This window comes from Leptodactylus fuscus, chromosome 2 (assembly GCF_031893055.1).
Source record: "Leptodactylus fuscus isolate aLepFus1 chromosome 2, aLepFus1.hap2, whole genome shotgun sequence".
Taxonomy (NCBI): domain Eukaryota; kingdom Metazoa; phylum Chordata; class Amphibia; order Anura; family Leptodactylidae; genus Leptodactylus; species Leptodactylus fuscus.
In genome coordinates, this window is record NC_134266.1 from 170,682,516 (window position 1) to 170,707,677 (window position 25,162).

General features: G+C 39.5%; 1 protein-coding gene across 1 annotated transcript; it reads right to left on the reverse strand.

The window, feature by feature from the left end:
- Positions 1–206: 206 nt before the first annotated feature.
- On the reverse strand, positions 207–23,249 carry TMEM182 (transmembrane protein 182). Its single transcript, XM_075265090.1, has 5 exons — positions 22,992–23,249; positions 22,773–22,875; positions 18,795–18,893; positions 14,016–14,153; positions 207–3,634 (listed from the first exon to the last, which is right to left on the reverse strand). The coding sequence occupies exons 1-5, from the start codon at positions 23,127–23,129 to the stop codon at positions 3,411–3,413; spliced, it is 702 nt and encodes a 233-aa protein (XP_075121191.1). The 5' UTR covers positions 23,130–23,249; the 3' UTR covers positions 207–3,410.
- Positions 23,250–25,162: the final 1,913 nt, after the last annotated feature.

Consider the following 25,162-nt stretch of genomic DNA (forward strand, 5'->3'; position numbering starts at 1 on the left):
GTACAAGCAGTTCAGAGGTCTTGGAAATCATACAAACAAAAATAGTTTAATATTTATAGTAAACATATAATCCACTGCAAAAAATAAAATGCATTTAAGAAAAATCTTTCTGCAACCCAAATATTATAGTGTAATATCTCTAGAATACAAGACATTTCTACACAGAATATATATATATATATATATATATATATATATATATATCGTACATGACTTTATTTAAGACCTAAGATCTATGCAGTTAATCTTGATTTAGTGTTTTTATATGCCAGAATAGATGCGTTTTAGCATCAAGTGACCATGTTTTACATTCTTTAACCATAAAGATTTAGCTAAAACATGACTTTATGGTGTATTGAAGGTGGATAATTACAATGAAACATGAATCATTTTTTTTTGGCCAGTTTACAATTTTCCATTAAGTAAAATAGCTCTTGGCGGTTTACGATGATTAGCATTCTATAAAATAATCCGCTATTCTGTCACCTAATGCTTAGAATACTACATGGTGACACAACTAATTTCTTTGCTATAAACACATTTCTCTGCAATTTGAACAAATACCTCATATTTATCAGACAATACCAACTCAATGCACACAAAATGTAGCTCCAAATACAATGGAAGGAGAACAATTAAAATGATAACTAATACAAGTTTATAATGGCAAAGGCTCCCAGGATCAAAACTTACTTTAAGGCCGGGGCCCACATGGGATGGAAACGCTGGCGGTTTCCCCATAAGTATAATTGTAACAGAAAGTGCACGGAGGAAAACCATGCAAACATTTTGCTTAAAGCACTGCGGGAAGAACCGCGGTGCATTGTCAACGCGGTTTTTCCCACAGCGCTTTTTGGCTGTGGGATGTCCCGTGGGGCCTTAGCCTTACAAAGGATGTATCATCAATTCTTCTTTACCTGCAATAGATGTCCTATAATAATACTTACTAGGTGGGTGGAACAACCCCCACAAAATGCTGATCAGGTGCTGAACTTAAAAACAGCTTGTCTACGACCTCGTTCACATCTGCATCGGGAATCCGTTTGGGGGAGTCCATATGGAACCCCCCCCCCGCCCCCCGAATAGACTACTGAACAGATTTGCAAGCGGTGTAGACTATAATGGGGTCCGTGTGCTTGCCGCGAGATCTCCTCACGAGTCATGCGGACAGGAAAGTAGATTTTGAAGTACTTTCCTGTCCACATGTTAGTTTATAAATACAGTATGTGCATTTCATTTAGCAGACCACTAGCATCATGTTCATGCTGCAGCTGCTCAAAAATGACTTTAAGGCAGGTCCCCACTGTGGCGTTTTATGAATCCCATCCCCACTTTGTGGTAAAAGATACAGCAAACACGCTGCGATCTCCAAAACCATTGCGGTTTTGGAAATCACAGCATGTCATTTATACCTATGAAAACAACGGCGGTTTCCCTATAGGTATATTTGAAGCAGAAAGTCGGCAGAGGAAACCTCTGTAAACTTTCTTTGCAAAATGTTGCAGGAAGAACCGTGCAGGGCTTCCTGTACAATTTCTACACATTTACTCACTCCACAGGCCACTGCCTCTGTAGTATGTACACTATTGTTCAGTGAGATTGTGACCACAACTACTGTAAAATACTGGTAGAAATCAGTTATAGTCTTTTTTATCTATACTTTTCTCTGAACTTCCAGCTGTATACATTTAGCCTATTATATTTTGAAGCTATATTAAGCAATTCATACAAAAGAGTAATAAATGACAAATAACTAATCATTATATATATATATATATATATATATATATATATTTAAATGTCTATATGATACACTCATTTGAGAGAAGCCTACTGTACATTACAGGGCTTGTCCATTTATTTTTGCAGAAATATACTTGCATGTCTATACAGATAAATCACTTCAGGGCTTATTTTAGCATACAAGGGGAAGGCGTCCCCTTTTTAGTGCTGTGGATACCAATGTCAACAAGTTATATGTCCATAGCCTCCAAGGACATGGCACCTGTGTCCTGTGCTACACAGGTGTTGAAAGCATTCGGTGCAGAACAATGTACAAGATATCCATACTTTCCTTGTATTTACTGTATTGGTGTCTAGACTGAATGCTTTCAGCATCTGTGTATTAGTGGACATTGTTGCCATCTTGCAGAAGCTATAGAGATATGACTTACATCACTTGACAAACTGCGGATAAGTGAAAATCTTCTGCTTGTAAGCTAAGGTACAGTAAACCCCAATGATTTATCAGCTATTTATTCTATTGTATATACAATAAGTACATCAAAATAGGCTAAAAGAGTTTATAATCAAGCTGTGTATAACTAAACCAATATATACCAAAAAGAAAAGCACAGGGTATAGTAAACACATAGTAAATATCTATCTAATCCCAATAGTAAATCCACCCTAACACACATATATATATATTACTAATATAAATAACAGTCCCTGGGTCAAAGTATATATTCTGTAATAATATAACGTTCCTAATCTCTTCAGCTATCCCACAACATCATAGGTCATGTGGGGAACTATATAATAAGGGCAACATGATTAGTCATACATATCATGTAGTACTCTAAACGGTAAATATAAATACAGACCATTACAATCCAGACCGCCCCTGAAGTATGTCTCCCAAAAAAGGCTTTCCTATTTGGATTAGAATAGAAATATTTACCATGTTTTACATTTGGTATCCTGTTTTTTTTTGTTTGTTTTTTTGTATAACGTATACGTGTATAGCATTTCTGCAATTTCTACAGAAAGCAGACAACATATTACTGCTATACATCCCCATCTACATACACCATCTCGTGTTCTAAGCACAAACATTCCTTGTAAATTTAAATCTAAAAGGTACAAAAAAATATTGTTCAACATATATAAGTGAAACGTATTTTACGGTTTGTACTGTCAGTTATTAAACTACTATTACCAAGAATGTCACATATTATACACCCAAGAAATGCTTTAGACAATCTGGCAAACAACCTCTATGCATGTGAATCATGACTGCTGGCATTGAAACCAAGTGAACAACTGTATTCTATTTAAAGCACTGACAAGTATGTGAACGCTGGGACAAGAACAAGCAGCACATGAAAGGATGAAATTTCATCCTATGCTCTTTCTCTATAATGTATTAAACACATTTCAATACTCCACTCTGTTACCTAGATAATATACTCGAGAGCTCTTAACTACTGTGGTATTTGGTCTTAGACAGACAATAAATAAAATTGGAAGTGACTAAACAATACAGTACCCATTGACAAGTTCACATAACAACTCCTAGGAAATGAACTTTCAGATATGAGAATGATTGGGTCCTCTATTATAAAAGATAACTGAAATTGTGAAGAGTTTTATAACTGAAATCTTGAAGAAACTTTGTCTTGATGAGGTTATTTTGTGTGGACCATAACAGTATGTCCGACTAAGAGGAAAAGCATTCCCGCCAACAAAGAAAAAAATATTCCAAATGGTGCCAGCATGAAGGACCAGCCATAGCGAATGTCCACAGTGTAACCTGGGCAATCCTCCTGTTTCATGTCCTGGTAACTCCTCACATCAGACACGCTCTGAACCCAGATGACATGCATCACCACCACAAGCGTGAACAATATACCTGAAAATAAACAGAAACATTTCAATTCATTGCTTTCTAATACATTCTGAATGGTTTATACACTAGTGTTCATTTAGGGCTAGTTCACATGGAGTTCCGCATGTGCACTGGCACCCTGTTGCGGCATTCCGCTCTGGAATAGGCCAAAATGAATGGGCCGGAGCCTCGCACCACAGACGGCGTGGCTAATTCAGCTGCGGAATCCGCGGCAAGATAGGGCAACTCGCTTCTTTTTTCCGCTACTAGCTAGTGGAAAAAAGAAGCGAGCGGCTCCCATTGAAGTCAATGGGAGCCATTTTTGGAAGCGAATTTTGAATCGGATTCCACGTCAAAATCCGCTGCCAAAAGACCCCGTGAGAACTAGCCCTTACTAGGGGAGGATAGTCTTTCATATGTTGTAGCAACCTGCATTATAACAAAAAGAAAAATAAAGAAAAGGAAAATATCACATCTATCTATCTATCTATCTATCTATCTATCTATCTTAGTAAAAACAACATATATCCATGTTACGTTATGTTCACCCTGCTGTGGTGGCTTCTGTTCTTGAAAATTTTGTTCTAACAGAAAATAATCTACAGTTTAAATTAAGTTTTCATGTTAACCCTTTAACAATGGGTAGTTTTCACATTAATGCTCCACGATTTTTTTCATATTTTCCCTGCCTGCCTTGCAAAATTCATAACTTTTTTATTTTTCTGTCAATATAAGTATGTGAGGGGCTTATTCTTTGTGTAATGAGTTGTACTTTCATTTGCCATCATTTTGGGGTACAAATAATGTTCTAATTATCTTTATTCACCGTACGGGATAAATAACATTACTTTCGGATAGTGAGCACTTATACGCACATGGGGATACCTAACATGTTTGGGGGGGGGGGGTTAATACTTTTTATTAATTGTTTATTTACTGTTCTTTAGGTTGAATGTTTTTTTCCCCACAAGGGGACTTGAAGCTGCAATCTCAAATCCTCAGTGCAATGTACTGGAATACATAGTATTGCCTCGGCAACCACACGGAACACGCTATCTTATCTCAGGTTGGGTCTATGGGGTTTCGGTCTTGGTATCGCTATTGATCACAGCATCCATGGGGTAAATCTGCCAGAGTTGGAGTATCTTCTGACTCTGGCACCTAGTCCCAGGCCATGGCTATATAGCAAACGCAAGTGCGGTGGTAATGCCGTAGGCACAGCTCCTGTACCCGTGGCATTACAGCACGTTATTATTACGGCGCTGAGTGTTAACTATGTGTTCAGCATGATGAAATAGTACGGCACAGAGCGGGAACAAGTTAAAAATATGCTTTAATATTTTTTTTTATATCTTAACCCCCTAACAGTCACATTTAGGCTGAGTTCACACAAAGTTTTTTGGCCCGGATTTTGACATGGAGGTCGCCTCAGAATCCGGTCCAAAAAATGGCTAGCTATGTCAGGATGCAGTGCATCCAGTCGTGGCATTCCGCTCTGGATTAGGACCAAATGAATGGGCCTAGTCGGGAGGGAGAGTCGTGCCGCAGACGCTGCGGTGGATTCAGTCGTGGAGCAGCAAAAAAACGCTAGCAGAAAAAAAGACGTGACTGGCTCCCATTGAAGTCAATGGGAGGCGTTTTTTGAAGCCGGATTCTGAGGCAGATTCCGCTTTAAAATCCGGACAAAAAATCCTATGTGAACTCCACATGAATGCCTAAAAGGAGTCTATCACTACCCCTAGCTACTTTAAACTGCTCCCATAGACTCCCTTTAAAATCGCAAAAACCCTCCTGAAGGGCCACTTGGCAAAAACCACAGTGTATTACAGTCTATGCAAAGTAGATGGGAAATCGCCAGATGTCAATTATACTTAAGGAAATGCTGGTGGTTCCCCTATACGTATAATAAAGCAGAAAGCTTGCAGAGGCAAAGAGCTTTGGGACAAACACTTGAGAGTGTCTTCCGAGTGCATTTTGTGATGCAATTACCTCTATAGGAGCTTCTCATCCGTTCTATTCCGATGACGCAGAGCAGGATAGGACCTGCTGTATTTTCATCAGAATGGAACAGACCATCAGATGCCCCCTCGGATGGCACACTCAGTGTTGTGCATTGAGCTTTATGAATCAGTTTTCAAGTGGATCCAGTTGACTGGCATTTTTGTTGGCAAGAATACTGCACAACACAATAGTACAGTTCATACCATCAAAAACAAAAAACACTGGAAGTGGAACTGTTAAAGTAGGACTGAAATATACAGTTATAGCAAGAGTATTATGCCACATGGGTAAGCATTTAGAAAGGTGCATTACTCTAATAGGACTAGTTATCTTTGTATACTTAAGCTTATCTGATGTCAAATATTATCCAGCTGTTCCAGACCTCTAATTTGCCTAATTATGCCACATTTTATCTCCTTTTCTGTATTTCTGCATAATTAGGCATATTTGCCATTCAAGGCTCTAGGAAAGCTGGGTGATATCTTCTGTGAGATGTGCGATTGCATTCTCGTAATAATCACTAACACAGAATCAGTGATTCTGGATTAATATTATTCCACAGATTGCTAGAAACGAAAGTTATGTTATACTAGAAAACAATATGGAAGGATGATAAACCACATATCTGCATTTATACATTAAAGCTCCCACATAAAAGGGTATCTAAAGGCCCTCTAGCAGACAAAATATGTGTTTAGTCAAATATGTGTTTTATGAAACACATAAATATGAATGTGTCCGTCAACAACCCTTTGATACAATATTCTTGAAGTTTAATACCATCACTATTAATTAAAATTGATATTTAGAAGAAAGCAATCAACTGTACTTTTTGAACAGACATTACAGAGGAAGTGTAAAATATTTTGGGGGGGGGGAATCTTTAATGAGAATGGCTTTTAAGTAAATTTCTTTTCATATGAATTAGCAACTTTCCTTCTTAAAAAAAAAAAAATTAAAAAATACATCACTAACTGCAAAGGTTTTCTTCCTGTCATGCCAGAGCTAGTGGAAACATGTCTAATGAGCCGAGACCCCAAAAAGATGTTGACATTTGATTAAAAAGGCCTAAGATGTAAACAGATAATTCATTAATGATCTTTCATGAAATGTTAAAGACTTTAATAAAGTAATGAGAGTGAACTTTAAGTCCTCAGTTTTAAAATCAATGTGTCACTTTCTGCTCTGTTTAGTTTCAAGGCATTTATATTTTATGAGCCTCTAATGTACACAGTGACATTGGTAAGTTACGGAAATATTTCAGAAAGACATTTCTCTTCACTTTCACATCCATAAACAACAAATTATAAAATGATGCTAGAAAAAAACACATTGGTGAATAATTCAATTAGACCCGCTAACACTGACAAGATTTTCAATGGCCGGTTTGAATTAGTATTGTCCAGTAATTATTAGTAAAACTTAATGCAGAAAAATAGTAATATCACACTACTGTCATGTATGTCTGGCCGGTATGCCCCACCAATGTGAACACAGGTGACAGTGGAGGCAAAAAGAATAAAGAGAGGCATAAGTGAAGAGCTTTGTCATTTTTTGACAGGATATTAGTGCAACCACATAAAATAGACATGGTTGACTATACTGTGAGAGGGCGGTCCTTACTGCCCAGCGATGACGCTACCATTGAGGAATGCGCCCCTCCAGTACTCGTCTATACACAAGTACTGTCAGGAGGGGGGGGGGGGGGGCGTTCCTCACCTCTCAGCATCATGGCTGGGCAATAAAGACTGACCCCTAACAGTATAGTGCTACACACAGTACTGTCAGGAAGGGCGTTTCCAGTTAGACCGTCTGGAACGCCCTTCTGACAGTGAAGAGCTATCAGTAGCAGCACTGATAGCTCTTCACCAGGGGCGCATAACTGAATTCAGCGCACTATCGGCTTTCTAGCAGTATATAAACCGTATGTGCCCGAAGACATGAAAAGTCCTCTTTAAGTGCTCCACATTTGCTTTTGTATTTGTAGCTCATTTTGTGTATAATAGCTAATAGGATTGAAAAAAAATGTACAGCAAGTTCAACCTTTAATACTATAGATGAAAGCGAAAAAAAACTATAAGGTGGACACCAATTGCCCCATCTAGCTGAATCTAAGGGCTCGTTCACACGGTGGCAAAGGGGCGGATTTTGACAGCGGATTTCGCTTCAAAATCCGCCCCTTTACAATGGTGGTCTATGTAGACCGCCGGGCTTCTTTTTTCCACTAGCGGCGGGCTGCTGCTAGCGGAGAAAATAAGCGACATGTCCTATCTTCAGGCGGAAGCCGCGGCGCGCTGGGCCACGCCTTCCGCCTAGCGGCAGCACCCGCCGGTATCGGCTCATTCATTTGAGCCGACATAGGAGGGGAAAGCCGCGACCGCGATGGGCTCGGCAGGTGGGTTTTGACCAGAGAGAGACGCGGCTCGCCGCGTCTCTCTCTGTGTCAAAACCTGCGCGGTCAGTTCACGTGTGAACTGACCCTGAACATTTTGGAAAAGCTGTTTTTTATTGCAGGTTTTGCTGGGGTTTTTTTTAGCAGAAGTCCAGAGTGGTTCAAAAAAGAATGTGAAATATAAAAGAAGTACTTTCCCCTTCTTCTAAATTCACTCCTGGCTTTGGCTAAAGAAACCCCACTGCCTATTAGGGAAAAAAATTCTTCCCGACTCCATACATAGCAATCAGAATAAATCCCTGAATCTGTTTTTCTCCTCCAAAAATTTAATACACTGAAACCTCTTCAGAAGATCACTCCTTTGAGAAACACACCTCCCCTTAAACAATGATTTTTTTAGTGACTGATTTTTCTCTCATTATGTTCTATTATACGTCTCTATAAGCAGACCACCCCCTTAATCAACCAAAGACCACTGTAAAACCAATAAGGAGGCAGCCCCGTGTTGGAGCAAAGAGACATGCATACATGCCAACAGTCACAGTGTTGATGGGACAATCTCAATAAATGGGCCACAGAAAGGACAAGTTTTATGTATAGCCCACACCAAAATGGGCTTTCTAGGGTCTGCTAGATGGGCTTTAAATTTCAGATTTTAGCCTATGAAATATTAGCAAGTATCATCAACATTAGCAGTGAAGTGGAAAAATAGAAAGGGGACCCATTTTGGAGCCTATAAATGAGAGGGGAGCTAGGCTGGATTCCAGAATGGGGACCATGCTGAGGTCAAGCTTTAAAGGAATACCATGCTGGAGACTACGAATGAGAGGAAAACCATAATGAGGACCACGATTTAAAGAAATAGCATATTGGTAACTAGGAATCACATAGAAACCATGCTGAGGACCATAATTTAAAGGGATACCATGCTGGGGACCAGGAATGAGAGAAAAAACATACTACCGTAAGGACAACAATTTAAAGGGATATAATGCTGAGTAGTAGTAAAGAGTGGGGGACCATGCTGAGGTGAATTATTTCAAGAGATACCATGATAAGTAATTGTAATGAGGGGTCAACCATGCTGAAGACTGAGATATTATGATAAGAACTAGGAATAATAGGGAAAGCCATACTGGGGAATAGGAATGTCAAGAAGTCCTGCTGGGGACCAAGATTTAGAAAGATACCTTGCTGAGGGACAAATGATGGGGCCATCTTGAAACAGGATATGTGCAGGCCAACAGAAAAGAAAGAAAGAGTTGGGTCCCCTTATGGTTATGTGTTACGGTTGGTGTGTACAGTACCATGGCAGTTGAATTAGTTCAATTCTAGGCCTGGTTCTGTGTAATATATTGATGTGATACCTGGTTCTGTGTGATATACTGATGAGATCCCTGGTTCTGTGTAATATACTGATGTAATCTCTGGTTCTGTGATGAAATCCCTGGTTCTGTGTAATATACTGATGTGATCCCTGGTTCTGTGTAATATACTGATGTGGCCCCTGGTTCTGTGTGATATACTGATGTGATCCCTGGTTCTGTGTAATATACTGATGTGGCCCCTGGTTCTGTGTGATATACTGATGTGATCCCTGGTTCTGTGTAATATACTGATGTGATCCCTGATTCTGTATAATATACTGATGTGATCCCTGATTCTGTATAATATACTGATGTGATCCCTGGTTCTGTGTAATATACTGATGTGATCCCTAGGTTTGTCTAATAAACTGATGTGATCTCTGGTTCTGTGTAATATACTGATGTGATCCCTGGTTCTGTGTAATATACTGACATGACACCTGATTCTGTGTAATATACTGATGTGATCCCTGGTTCTGTGTAATATATTGATGTGGCCCCTGGTTCTGTGTAATATACTGATGTGATCCCTGGTTCTGTGTAATATACTGATGTGATCCCTGGTTCTGTGTAATATACTGATGTGATCCCTGGTTCTGTATAATATACTGACATGACACCTGATTCTGTGTAATATACTGATGTGATCCCTGGTTCTGTGTAATATATTGATGTGGCCCCTGGTTCTGTGTAATATACTGATGTGATCCCTGGTTCTGTGTAATATATTGATGTGGCCCCTGGTTCTGTGTAATATACTGATGTGACACCTGGTTCTGTGTAATATACTGACATGACACCTAGTTCTGTGTAATATACTGATGTGACACCTGGTTCTGTGTAATATACTGATGTGACACCTGGTGCTGTGTAATATACTGATGTGATCCCAGGTTTCGTGTAATATGCTGATGTGATCCCTGGTTCTGTATAATATACTGACATGACACCTGGTTCTGTGTAATATACTGATGTGACACCTGGTTCTGTGTAATATACTGATGTGACTTCTGGTTCTGTGTAATATACTGATGTGATACCTGGTTCTGTGTAATATACTGATGTGATCCCAGGTTCGGTGTAATATGCTGATGTGACAGCTGGTTCTGTATAATATACTGAAATGACACCTGGTTCTGTGTAATATACTGACATGACACCTGGTTTTGTGTAATATACTGATGTGATCCCAGGTTCGGTGTAATATACTGATGTGACTTCTGGTTCTGTGTAATATACTGACATGACACCTGATTCTGTGTAATATACTGATGTGATCCCTGGTTCTGTGTAATATATTGATGTGGCCCCTGGTTCTGTGTAATATACTGATGTGATCCCTGGTTCTGTGTAATATATTGATGTGGCCCCTGGTTCTGTGTAATATACTGATGTGACACCTGGTTCTGTGTAATATACTGATGTGACACCTGGTGCTGTGTAATATACTGATGTGATGCCAGGTTTCGTGTAATATGCTGATGTGATCCCTGGTTCTGTATAATATACTGACATGACACCTGGTTCTGTGTAATATACTGATGTGACACCTGGTTCTGTGTAATATACTGATGTGACTTCTGGTTCTGTGTAATATACTGATGTGATACCTGGTTCTGTGTAATATACTGATGTGATCCCAGGTTCGGTGTAATATACTGATGTGACAGCTGGTTCTGTATAATATACTGAAATGACACCTGGTTCTGTGTAATATACTGACATGACACCTGGTTTTGTGTAATATACTGATGTGATCCCAGGTTCGGTGTAATATGCTGATATGACAGCTGATTCTGTGTAATATACTGACATGACACCTGGTTCTGTGTAATATACTGACATCACTCCTGGTTCTGTGTAATATACTGATGCGATTCCTGGTTCTCTGTAATATGCTGAAACATAAAATACATGCTTTTTGGCTCTTTCATCATTATTTAGGAGTTTAAAGGGTCTTGCTGATTCAGACACATTAACTTGCATTCTGTATACTTTTTTCTTTAAGAGGAAAACCCCTATAAAAGACCATTTTTCTATGCAAATTTGGATAGTCAGTCCATACAATATAATGTCCTATTAGTGCCCACCCCACGGTATAATGTTCCATTAGTGCTCCCACACAGTATAATGCTCCACTAGTGCCTACCACATAGTATAATGCTGCATTAATGCCCCACACAGTATTACTTCATTAGAAGTAATACTTCAAGTATGAAGTATTACTAGAAGTAATACTTCATGCTTCATTAGAGCCCCCATACACTATAATGCTCCATTAGTGCCCATCAAACATTACATAGTGCTACAGTAGGACCCGCCATGCAGTATAATGCCCTGTAAGTGCCCATTACTCAGTATTATGCCCCTTAATTGCCCGTCACACAGCAAAATGCCACATTATACTGTGTTGTGGCACCAATAAGACGTTATAGCACGTGAAGGGCACTAATGGGGCTTTTTGGGTATGAGCGCCTTATGAGCAGCAGGAGCAGATTGTCAGCAAATACTGTAATCCCTTTTATCTTTCCTAGAATATATGTTAGTGACCTTGGCCTGTCTACTCGATTTGTCTACGAGCTCATTTTTGTTGCCTAAACCTTATAGGTACGTTATAGTCAGACACATCTTATATTCCTGAAAAATCCTTTTCCTTTCCTTTAATAGTCCCACAGTGGGGACACCTCTTAGGTGTCTTTTTCCAAATTTCTAACCTCTCAATAGAAATGAAACCTTCCGTTGCATTAATAACCTAGTTGCCTTCCTCTCAACGACTTCAACTTATCTCATATGGTTGTTAGAGTGTGGAGCCCAGTTTAGAGCAATTCATATTCTGTAAATGTGCTATACATCCCAATCACCAATAACCCGAAACAACAGAAACGTAATTTACATTTACCACACAACAAGTATGTGAGTGTGTTTCATTAAATTTAGTTTCAGTCTGGCTCTGGCATTGCACAGTGTATAACTCCTTATGTGAACAGTGGTTTGACAGCTATTGTCTCAATATTTGACTTAAGATTCCCTTGAGGAATTAGGCTCTATGTACTATACACTTACATTGATCAAATACTGGAGAGCTCCACAATATGAACAGGAAAGTAAAGGAGATAATTATATGTTTCAAATAGAAAGTATATGGTAGTGGTAGTGGTAAGAGGTCCTAAGTAGGTCACTTATGCTTTAAAAGATGCAAAAATAAGTTGAAAGTCCTCTGCTACAAATGTGAATTTCACATGTATTTGTTCTGCTAAAGATGGGAGCCTTATACTTTGAATTACAGCCTACATTCCCTGTTAGAGCTGCGTACCCACTGTTACTACTGAGTCTGTGTAATGTACTTCCATGTCATGTTGCAGAGCATCTCGACACAGTGATTTAAAGATAATTAAGCAGATAATTAGATGGCACCATTGTTGTCACTTGCCAGTTGCCTTCTTTCGATATGTCATCAGTGCCCTGGTAATTAGGTACAACACCACAGGGGTGATCTAAATGTAATTTAGGGACATTCAAAAAAAAACAGTCAATGTCACATTGCAGGCAACAATCTGACATTGCTCCAGCGAATCCAAAATAAAAGAATTAAGCGATTTTGCAAATAGTCTCAGTTAAAAGTGTTGTACCATGTTCTGTATACATCTCCTATGTGCCTGAGGGTGAAGCTGCTGGCTGCAGAATTTCCCAAGGTTGCCTTAAGTTTTTTTTTCTAATTTACTAAAAGCAGGGAATATGTTACCCTGCCATTCTGGTGGTCACAACTGGTTTTGCCTTTACCTGCAATGAAGGCATGCCAATCATGAGCATGTGACTGCTGCAGCCAATCACTGGCCTCAGCGGTGATGCAAGTACAGCACAAGACCTCAGAGGCTAGCAATTGTGTGTGTATATACAGTATACGTTCACTTTAGGACAAGTCAACAAGACCCTCTGGGATCACCTAAGCAGGTGAGTGTAAATCCTCCTCATCATAACTGTATTGGTTTTCACTGTCCGCACCTACTGATCTGCAATCCAAAAAAACAAGCCATGGATCCGCAAAAAGACTTGTATGATCCCCTACACTTGCCAGAGCCGCAAATGCAGACAAAAATGGGACATGCTTCATAATATGTGTCCTTGAATACAGCACGGATACAAAAAATGTCCTCATGTGACTGGGTCCATAGAAATGCATGTGTCTCTACTTTGATCCACAATTGTGAATTTGCAATTTAGGATCAAAAATATGGTCATGTGAAGGAGGCCTAAGTTATTTTTGTATTTTAAACTGCTGTTCTTATTTTATTTAAACCTAGGACAACCCCTTTAAACAAACCCATGCTCGTGTTTATTTATTTATTTTGCTTACTTGTATAGCGCCATCATATTCCGCAGCGCTTTCCACACATTGTCAATCACTGTTTCCTGCTAGTCTTGAGTACTATAACAATATCTGTGTTCTGAGCAGGTTAGTGTTATTTATATAAAGCTGTTATTTATCTCTAGGCTTTTCGAGTGATGCACTGAAAATGATAGAGAAACTATCAAGTGAGGCACTTCTAACCCATGTTGCTTCCTTTAAATATAGAATTATATGCCCAACAGTACAAACAAGGCAGCAAAATACAGCATGTGTGATGCACTTATCAGATTTTCTTACCAGCAGTGATAAAAAGGCCACCTCCTGCTTTATAAAGTCTGTAGTTCACAAAAGGAGCTGCACAGATGATGATGAAGCCTCCGGCTACAACTGTGACCACACCAAGGAGCATGAAAATGTTCCAAAATCCTCGATACACTAAAATGAGAAGATGAAGTATATCATAAAACCTAATTTATAAATGCTGCTGAGAAGAAAAAAGAGCATATCAGATGTTAGAAAGCACTTTCATTGCCAAAGAAAATCCATGTGTAACATTTGAAGGCTGACAGACATGTTTTGAAGGCATTATGTATAAGATCTACTGTAATTTATCAAGGGATAAAATATACCTGTTATATGTAAGGAAAAGGACATAGAATATGGGATTTTTTTTCTATACTTGTTTATTAATGTTCATAGGGATGCACTGATTTACTAATTTTATTAATCTGTTAGTTTTCTTACTTTTCTCTTATATTCTGCCATGGCTGAGCCACAAACATGGATCATGTATAGGCTTAAAAGGGTATTCCTGCATGACATCAAAGCAAATTTATGGCATACCCACTGGAGCTGTTTATGTGTAAATCCAAGCCAGTGGATTTGCTATAAATGTCTAGTAGGAATACCCCTATAAGTACAGATGAAAATATATGTCTCATTGTTCAAGCTTCAATGACTTCTATAGGTAAAATATAATACTTGTGTCTAAACGATTTATTTTGATATACACCATATCAGCCATAACACTAAAATCACTAATAGGTGAAGGGGATAGTATCAAGTATCATTAGACAATGGCACCTGTCAAGGGGTGAGATATATTAGGCAGTAGGTGAACAGTCAGGTCATGAAATAGATGTGTTGGAGGTAGGAAAAATGAGAAGGGGACAATCTGAGTGACTTAAACAAGTGCAGAATTGTGAACAGTTGACTGACTCCAAACATCTCCAAATAGGCAGGTCTGGTAGCGTGTCTGATATGCAGTGGCTAGTTCCTAGAAAAAGTGGCCCAAGGAAGGACAACCAAAATTAACCACACAGTTTAGCGGACCTGGCTGGCTAAAAACCTAGTGGTCACACTTATTCATGTTCACGTCACAAAGTAATGACACCCCACTTATAAGATAAGATGAGATAATCCTTTAATAGTCCCACAATGGGGAAATTTCAGTGATACAGTTTCATAGATGTTACAGTAGTATATAACAAGAGAGAAAACACATACAAGCTCATGGCAGATAGAGAATCCTAGGAATCATAGCAACTAAAAAGAAAGAAACACAGACACACTCCAGGATCATTTAGTTCTCTGTGCGGAGTGATGTTGATAATACGGCCTGACCGTGGTTGGAGGATACGTGGAGGGGTCACAGCATGTAGATATAACAGGCAGAAACGTTTTTTTGCAGAGGTGGGGGACATACGCAGCTATCACGATAACATGTGGTAGTTCTTTGGTAGGTGGTGAGATCTCATGCTCACAGCTGATAGTTTGGTATCTTGTATCAGCACTATTGTTCCTTAACCACAAAAAATGCCCCAAATGTCCTTCATCACAAGCCCTCCTCCTTCTTCTTATCCATTACAAAGTCAGGCTCCATCTTATGCATTTGCATTTTCCCTCATATGCTATGGTTATGGGATTTGGTGTACCTATTTTAAAGGGGTTGTCAAGGCAAAAATTAACAACCCTTTTAACATTTAAATAGTGAAAAAAGTTTTAAAAAATGCATGCTTACCTGTCCCCTTTGCCCTGGTGCTCTCCCGCTGCTCCCAGTGCATCTGCTCTGTTGGGTCCTCTTTCCCGGAGTTGTGCTGAAGCCACTGATTGGCCTCAGAAGTCACGTTCAGCGGATACTTCTGCCAGAAGTTGCAGGACCGAACCGTACAGGGAGGCACCAGAGCAATGGACAAAAAGTATGTTTGTTTGTTTTTTTTTCTTCAATTTTTGCCTTTAATCCCTTTAAGTATGGCATATTTCAGTGATATGAAGTCATTATAATACCATTTTATGTGAGTTATTTTCTCTACTGTGGAAAAATCTACCCCTATGTTCACTACTCCATCCCCTTGATAACACCATCAAGTAAATGAACAGGCTGATGAATTTACCCTTGTGTCTGCAGCCTGTTATCACATATGGTAAATTTGATGACACTGTGCTCACAGACACTGACAGCTGATACTTTACTATAACAGGGATACTTGGATCTCTGTCACGAAACCCTGCTGAACACAGTGGTCATAATGAGCGTTGTGCTCCTACATCCAAAACAATACTACTCAAAGGGTTAAGACATCTTACCTCTATTTGTAAGCTTTCTTTTATAAACTTTCTACTTTAGTAGCTGAGTGGAACGTTCATGGGCTACATGGTACATAGAAACGTAACCAGGCTGGGGCCACACGGTGGCTCAGTGGTTAGCACTGCAGCCTTGCAGCGCTGGAGTCCTGGTGTTCAAATCCCGCCATGGGCAAAAAACCATCTGCAAGGAGTTTGTATGTTCTCCCTGTGTTTGCATGGATTTCCATCCCATATTCCAAAAAAAGACATACTGATAGGGAAAAATGTACATTGTGAGCTCTATGTGGGGCTCACAATCTATAAAAAAAAAGAAATGTAACCAGGCTCAGCTCACAATAACCTCTGTACTTGCAGCTTAAAATCCTACATGTTACTTACTAGATTATCTAACATCCTGCACAGAGTTCGAAAAGCAAAAACTCTGACTAATCTTATACAGTGCAACAAGGAGATACCTCTGGTAGCAGCGTCAACACTAGATGATTCACAAGTAAAACCACAGGATTTCTTTACATGATTTATAACACACACACACAATGTGAGCTCTTAGGCCGGGTTCAAATGGGGTTTTTTGGTCCACCTCAGGTTCTGGACCAAAAAACAGGTAGCCGCGAGTGAATGCCGTTGCACTGCACCGGCATCCAGTTGTGCACTCCGATCCAGATTAGGCCCAATGAATGGGCCTAGTCGGGAGGAGGGAGTGTCTTCAGACCAAATTACGAGGCGAATTGGCTTAAAGAATGAGCATGTCCACTCTTTTTTCCGAGAGCCGGAACAAACATGTCCCGGAAAAATGACCTGAGTGGCTCCCATTGATTTCAATGGGAGCTGTCTTTTAGGTTAGGATTTTGAGGCAGATACTGCTTCAAAATCCTGACCAAAAAACCCAGAGTGAACTTACCCTTACAAAACAATGTTATTGTTAAAAAAAAAAAAAACAACTATGTAACCTCAACAAGATAAACCACAACTCAAAATAGTACCATTAAGTAGCAAAGTTTTATTAATATATTAGATTACATTAGACAGAACAAAGTAATCCATAGTCTTTTTGCCTATATTCTTCCATTTTGAGTATGGCGCTGTCTGTGGTTATGAATTGTATTTATTCATATACATGTGGTTTGTACTTGTGATCATGGTGTTCGAGTGATATGATATATGGAATTATTTATTAATTATATAATATAATGTTTTTTACTTACACCATGAATGTAAGTGTAATATTATGAAGTATTTATCTTGAATTAAATACTTGATCATGTTGGAAGCCGAGACCTTCACCTCCCACTGTTTGTTCTGTCTAGTATATTATTACAACTTACCGTACATGTAGTTTTTTTTTACTAAGTTAATGTACCTTTAGTTACTTAGAGAATATTGGAAAATTATAGGCAGACTAAAATATTACTGTAACCATTTCTATAACTTTTCCTGATTATATCTTAAGGTTGGAAGTAGTTTGGAGACATTGCACATACACACATTCTCCTAATAAACCCAGTCAAATATAGACAGGATAGAAGTTGTGGATGACTGCTTTCCATATTGCAGGTCCCTTGGCAATAAGCTGTTTCTGGGCACAATCCCATGATCAGCTGTTGTAAAGAGAGCTGAAATGTACTGTAAAAAAAATTTAACTGAACTAAAGCATGGCAGAGTGCCTGATGACATTTATAGTCGTTCATAGCTTTCAATGGACACTTATCATCTCCCAAGCCTAGAATTGGCTGGATGGCTCTTGGCTTTAGCTGATAAAATAATAATGTGCAAACATTTCTCACTGCACTGTACAAGAAGTTATTGGGGCAGATTTATTAAACCGATCTAACAGAAAAACTGTCTTAGTTGCCCAAAGGAATCAATTTTGTTTTTTGCTTCTAAAACATGAAAGCAGTGCTGTGATTGGTTGTTATGGGTAAATTTTTTCTTTTAGACATATTAATAAATCTGACCCAAAAGTTACATAGTACAGTGCACATTCAATTACAGCCAGGTCCAATCATATAATATACACAACAGGGTCCAGGACAGAATACCTGGGGTCCTCCTTTTTTCTTTATTCTGCTTTGGATCCATTAATGTAAAGTAACCTCTGCATTCACCTAAAGTGGCTGCCTTCTTTTCTGTTTACTCTATGAACAGCGAGCTAGTTCACACTGGGCAAGTTGACAGTGGATTTAGACGTGGAATCTGCCTCAAAATCCGCTGCTCCCATTGACTTCAATGGAAGCCACTCGCTTCTTTTTTCTGCTAGCTTTTAGCGGCAAAAAGAAGCGAGCTGCCCTATCTTGCCGCGGATTCTGCACGAGGCTCCAGCTCATTCATTCGGGCCTAATCCATCGCGGAATGCCGCGACGGGATGCCAGTGCACGGAATGCGCACACGTGGAGCCCCATGTGTTTTAAAATTTCGGAGAAAGCTGACAGGATTAAACAACAGTATGCTGAATATTATACATTCTAAAGAAAACTTGCTTTCTAGACATACCGACTGCAGAATGATAGGCTGTAGAGTTATTGTCATCTCTGCTCCTTGGAAATGGGGAAAGGTAGGCATGTGTACAATTCTTAGTTGGTGCTTGATTGGCTAAAGAAAAGATTACATAATTTCAGAATGCATAAAAAGCACAAATAGACTTTAACAACAAGGATATTATTACACAGGGTTTGACATGGCTGTAGTGCAGCCAAAAATTGGTGGCAATGACAGCTGCCAGAGTATTCCATTAAAAATCACAACAAACTGTTTATTGACTGCTCCAAGTTCATAGCAGTATGGATGTGTTGTGCAGGTTATCACACGGCCATTATGTAGACTCAATAAGCAATCCATTTGTAATGAATTAATGGAATACTTTGGCAACTGGCATGGCTGCCCATTTTTCATCCACATCCTGGCCATGTTATGACTGCACCATGTCATTGGATCTTAATAAATATTTTGTCTTTGTTGAATCTTAAACTCATATGAGTGTGTATATAGGATGAGAGCAATGGACATTAACAACAGATGCAGATGGAGCCCATTCCATCTGGTATCCGTCAGTAAAAACTGTAGTGTGATCTTGTATGGGATTTGAACCCAAGCCATTTTCTTTCACATATAAGAATTCACAACTACAAGCAGTGTTAAGTTGAGAATAACAGTTTAGCATTCCAGGTCCCCACATGAGTCCTCCCCCCAGGGTACTTCTAATCCTATGCACTGTGGAAAACCTATCACACGTCTGATGAATAGTCTACCTGACATGTCGCACTGGAAAATTCTATTATGTAATCAGTGTCTGAAGAGACAATAAATTCAAGAACCAAAACTATATTGGTGTACTGTTTATACTACTCATTTCTACTATGGTTATAGACCTGTGGGAAGGTGGTATGTCTTACAATGGTCATGCACGCGAACAGAAGTAATCCATAATACAGCGTTGCTTGGGCTTCTGTATATATATTTGCTCCATCCAAAGGATAAGAGATGTGTGTCAGATTGCAAGGGGTTTGACCACTAGAACCCCTAATGATCAGGTGAATTGAAGGTTTCATGGGACCTTTCAAGCCCCAGTTATCATGATTGCAGGGGATCCAGGGGTGGTCGTATATCCCGTAATAACAATTAGCCCCTATCCTCTGTGTTGTAACGGCATAATATGTAAAAGCAATAATTGATCATGACATTATCCTCATTAGTGGCCACTTCGTAACCTACAAAACAACCTGACCAATATTGAGGAGAGCTACTAATCCATTGTGCTTTCATTTATGTGAAGTGAGGCTATCGTGTCATACAGTACATCCCTACAAGGATTCTCCAGAATTGTTATTTCAGGCAGGATACAATACATAAAATGAATGTCAGGATCTTCAAGCTTAAAGCGTCACTTGAAATTATAATATTTAAAATCTAATTAGCTCATAGCAAAAAAAAAAAAAAAAGCCAGTTTTTTATCTTTTTGGAAATGGTGAAAAAAGAGCAATGGCAGGTGCATAATAGATGTAGAAGACTGTCTGAGAAAATAAACCTGCAATGCTAAAATGTAATTTTCACCCCAGTCACAAAAGAAACAGAAAAAAATAACATATAAAAAACGAGTTATGAATAACTGCTATCACAGGCTACCATTATAAATTGCAAGTAAATGAATAATAAATTATTAATAAAAAAACGGGTTGTGTAGTATTACTGTATGCACATTTTGAGGTTGAGCCAAGTATATCCCCTATCCACGGGATAGATGATAAGTTATAGATTGTGGGGGTCTGAATGCGAGTGCCAGCAATGATCATGGGAACAGATGTGCCTTTCTGAATGAAGCAGCAGTCACGCAGGCATACTGCCTCCCCATTCATCTCTATGGGACTGCTGATGATAGCTGAGCACTATACTCGGCTACTCTTTAGTAGTCACATAGAAACTGCACCAACATACCTCAATGACTTTTGCTCCATTCAGATGAGGGAACAAAGAACCCTCATTCTTGTAATTGGTGGCAGTTCCAATTGTCCACCTCAACCGATCAACAACTGTGGAAAGGGAATACATTGAAAATTTAGTGTAATCCCTGTAAAGGGTATGTACCAAGTTTTGCATTTATTCATGATCGCTATTATAGGGAATAACTTCATCATCGTTGGGGGTCCCATCTCTGGGACCTCCACCAATCTGAGAATTGAGTTTGGTCAATCATGCCCTGCCACTTGTGAGTGCCAGTGATAACCAAGAGCTGTACTCAGCTATCTCTGGAGCTCAGACCCTATTAATAGGGAATAACTATGCAATTTGGTAGAAACCCTTTAAAAGTTGCATAATGATAATGAAGCATCCTGCAACCGTTTAGTAAGTCTTCCTTGCCCCTTGACAGTACTGTTCCATAGCATTGTACTGTCAGAAGGGGCGTTCCTTACCGCATAGCAAAGACTTTGAGCATTAAGGCCCATCCTTCTGACAGTGAAAGTTGTCAAAAGTAACAGAACCAATATCTCCGGCATCCAATGGCGTATCCGTCAAAGCTTGTCATACTGTCAGCTTTCCAGTGGTATACAATGTCTACCAATAAGTATTTGGACACCCATGCAAATGAAGATATCTGCAATCGTTATGTATGTCACGCCTTCCGCCATTAAATATTATGTAAGAAACAGCATTGCCATTAGTCGCAAGCAAGATGCCACAAAGTGCAGAGTTATCTGATTTCAAGAAAGGGATAATTGTCGGGTACCACAGACCCGACCAATGTTACCTCTAGGATGATAATGCCAGCTGTCATGTAGTGAGGTCTACCATGGCTTGATACAGTGACAATCAGGTTAACCGACTGGACTGGCCTGCCCAGAGCCCAGACTTGAACCCTAAGAAGTGCAGCAGCCATCCAAAATCGGTGAAAGACCTTACCTGTCTTCTCCAAGCCGAATGGAATAAAATAGCCGTTATACAAGGACTTGTTGAAAGCATGTCCCGGAGGGTTGAGGCTTATAATTGCTGCTTGTAGAGGCTCTACCAACTATTGAATATGAATAAATGTTGTTTTTCTATTCTACCAAAGGTGTCCAAATACTTATTGGTAGACAGTGTATAAAACAGTGGGTGCCAGAGGATGTGAAAGGCCCTCTTTAAAGATTCCTGCTGGCTGTCAGGGAATAGAAATGTTCTTTATGAATTATTTCAAAAACCATCTGAGGCTAAGGCTTATGTAGCGAGCCGGAGACAAAAAACACTGTGGAAAAGACAGTGGTAGAGACGCACCCTGTTTTTTTCCACAGTGTTTTTTTTACAAAAAGTCTGCTAATTTTTCTTCTGATTTCTGATTCTATTAAACTTATACGGAAACCACCACCGTTTCCGTAGGTATAACTGACATGCTAAAATTTACAAAAACACACACATTTTTATAATTTTAGCATTTCTGCTGCAGATTTTTTTTCTAAAATGTGTGGATGGGATTAGATTATGGGGATATTGTCACTCCTTAGGGAGAGACCATCATGCAGGTGTGTGGAGTCTTATAAAGCCATTTTCGCTCCACTGTGGGGGATTATGAGAAGAATATGCAAATATGTTTCCCAGGATGTAAATAGGGAAACACTGCCTCTGTATGTCAGGGGGGATTAGCCAGAATCCCATCATCTTTGCTGCGTTTTCGCAACATGGGCCCCTGGCCTGAAAATAACATTTTATCAACATATCCTAAAACCTAAGAATTTGTAATATGTTCTTATCTTCTAATATGGGCTGTATATACTCAGAATAAATGTGTTTAAAGGAATGAAAACAATCTTTTAATTCTTTAAAATTAAATTAAGTTAAATATATATATATATATATATATATATATATATATATATATATATATATATGTATTATTACATAACACTGATGCATGTATGTATAATATCAATAAACCACATTAACATATATACATATAATACCAATTTCATATGCTTAAAGTAACATATTGAATATTTATCTTACTGATCCAAAAAGCTGACATGGTGTTATTTTCTGTTTCTATATCCCCATTAAACCAGCATCTCCAAAAGAAACCTTCATGATGCAGTAGGACAGGGTTAATAGCCTATGGATAACAGAAAAAACATACATATATCAAAAAACACAGATATATTACATAATGTGTACACTACAGCAATATAAATTACAATGGGACATTAAGGCAATAAAAATAACACAAACCCCATCTGTTTCATTCTTCGAGCATTTTTCGATTTCTCTAGCAAGTAGCCAATAGTCTGATCCAAATGCCACCAAAAGGACTAATATTCCCAAAGCACCAAAAAGACCACCAAAAAATATTCCAATGCTGAGCTTCATGCTTGATGTGTTTTTAGCATAAGCAATCCTTTCTAGATAAGGTTTTCCTCTACTGTTTAAGTAGTACGTCCTCTAGTAGTTTGCAGGCAGCTAACCAGTGTTGAACCAGAGTGAAATACGGGTAAGGGCTTCTATTTTGGGATTTTGATTAAGCAGCTCTGCTATGTAGCTATGACAGGGAGTGTCCAGTCAAAAATAACTGACCTTTTGAGGAGTCTGGGGATGGCATGGCTAGTTTTACTTCATCCATTGGTAGGACGTATGCCATCCTACAACAATCATTTATCATTGTGACAAATATTAATGGAGTTTTGTGGAGAAAGAAAGTGTTCCCTGCACTGGATAAACATTTTTATAACTGAGGCTTTCCCATTCTGTGCAATGGGGTCAGAGATATCGGTGCGTTAGTTTTGGCACTGATCTCTGCCCACCGTCAGAAGGGCATTCCTGACAGTCTAGCTGGGCGTTCCTGACATACTCATCCATAGACTTGTGCTGGGGGGGGGGGGGCGTTATTCACGTGCTTAGCGTCATTCCCAGCTAGATTGTCAGGAACTACCTTCTGATGGTGGGCAGAGATCGGTGCCGAAACTAACGACACTGATATCTCCAGCTTGGGGGCACATAACGGAAAAGCCAACAGTGAATTCACACTTTCACACATAATACCATGGGACTAACAATCCCTAGCAGGTTATAGCAGTGGTACAAGAACAGGCAGTAATACCTTGGAATGCTTGCCAATGTGTTCTTTGCTTTTCCTCTTGGCTCATCATATCCAAATATGTGTGGTGCAAGGTGACCAACAAAGAAAAACATGATTTCACAATACTCACAAAATATATATTCTACGGGTGTTTAGCATTCCCTGCCCAATGCATGTACATTGCTCAGCCCCAAAGCAAGAAAATGTGAAAGGGTTGTCAAAAAATGCACAGGGGCGGCAATGGAGATGCAAACTAGGAGGCGAAGAGAATACACATACTGGCATGCCCCATTCCACTTCATATTAATTTACATATTTCAAAAAAACGCTGTTTTTAAGGAAATGGAGACGTTACTTAGGTATGATTGTGCTTAGAATAGTGTCAAAACAATGGAAAAAAATTGTAATGCGATTTTCTCACATAAGGGGCTTGGTGGCTATCGTACAGGTGCTCATCCCCAACAACCACACAGTGATGAGGATGACCCACAAAGGTCAGGTACTTCACAGGAAGCTAATTTACCTATCAGTATATTTTTGGCACAAAGACACAAAAACTCCATGCAAATGTTGGCGATAGGAACCCACCGCTGCAAAGCAATAGCAACAATACTAACCACTGAGCCACCATGCTGCCCTCAAAACCACTATTTTCAAGGAAATGGAGAAATTATTGTAAAATATAAAAGGTACAATTGTACTTAGTATAGGGGCCACTTAAATTACATGAGGGGTTTAAAGGGATCCTATAATTGGATACCCTTTTTTTCTAACACAAAGGAATAGCCTTAAGAAAGGCTATTCTCCTCCTACCTTTAGATGTCTTCTCCACACCGTTGTTCGGTAAAAATTTGGGTTTTCTTCGGTATGCAAATGAGTTCTCTTGCGGCACTGGGGACGGGCCTCAGCGCTCAAACAGTACTGGGGGCGCCCCCAATGCTGCAAGAGAAATCTCTAACGACGCCTCTATCTTCTTCTGGAACGCCTTCTCCCTATGTCTTCTTCCATCCTGGGTTTCAATCTTCTAGGCATGCTCAGTCGGCTCTGCCATCAGGCCTCAGGCAGAGACGACTGTGAATGCCAAGGACCACATTTTCTTGTGGCCGCTTACACAGTAAACTGGTGTAAGCAGCCATTTTCTTGTGGCCGTGGGAATGTGCAGTCGACTCTTCCCGAGGCCTAGAAGATTGAGACCCAGGACAGAAGAAGACACATTGAGAGGGCATTCCTGAAGATGGAGGTGGCGATGGAGAGTTCTCTTGCAGCATTGGGGATGCCCTCAGTGCTGTTTGAGCACTGGGGACCGCCCCCAGTTCTGCGAGAGAAC

Excerpts from the sequence above, each read along its gene's own strand:
- TMEM182 (XM_075265090.1), bottom strand. The coding sequence starts at position 23,129 with ATGAAGCTCAGCATTGGAATATTTTTTGGTGGTCTTTTTGGTGCTTTG. Across the intron at positions 22,876-22,991 it reads CGAAGAATGAAACAGATGGG|GCTATTAACCCTGTCCTACT; the intron begins GTTTGTGTTATT and ends TGTTATCCATAG. Across the intron at positions 14,154-18,794 it reads AGCCTATCATTCTGCAGTCG|TGTATCGAGGATTTTGGAAC; the intron begins GTATGTCTAGAA and ends TTCTCATTTTAG.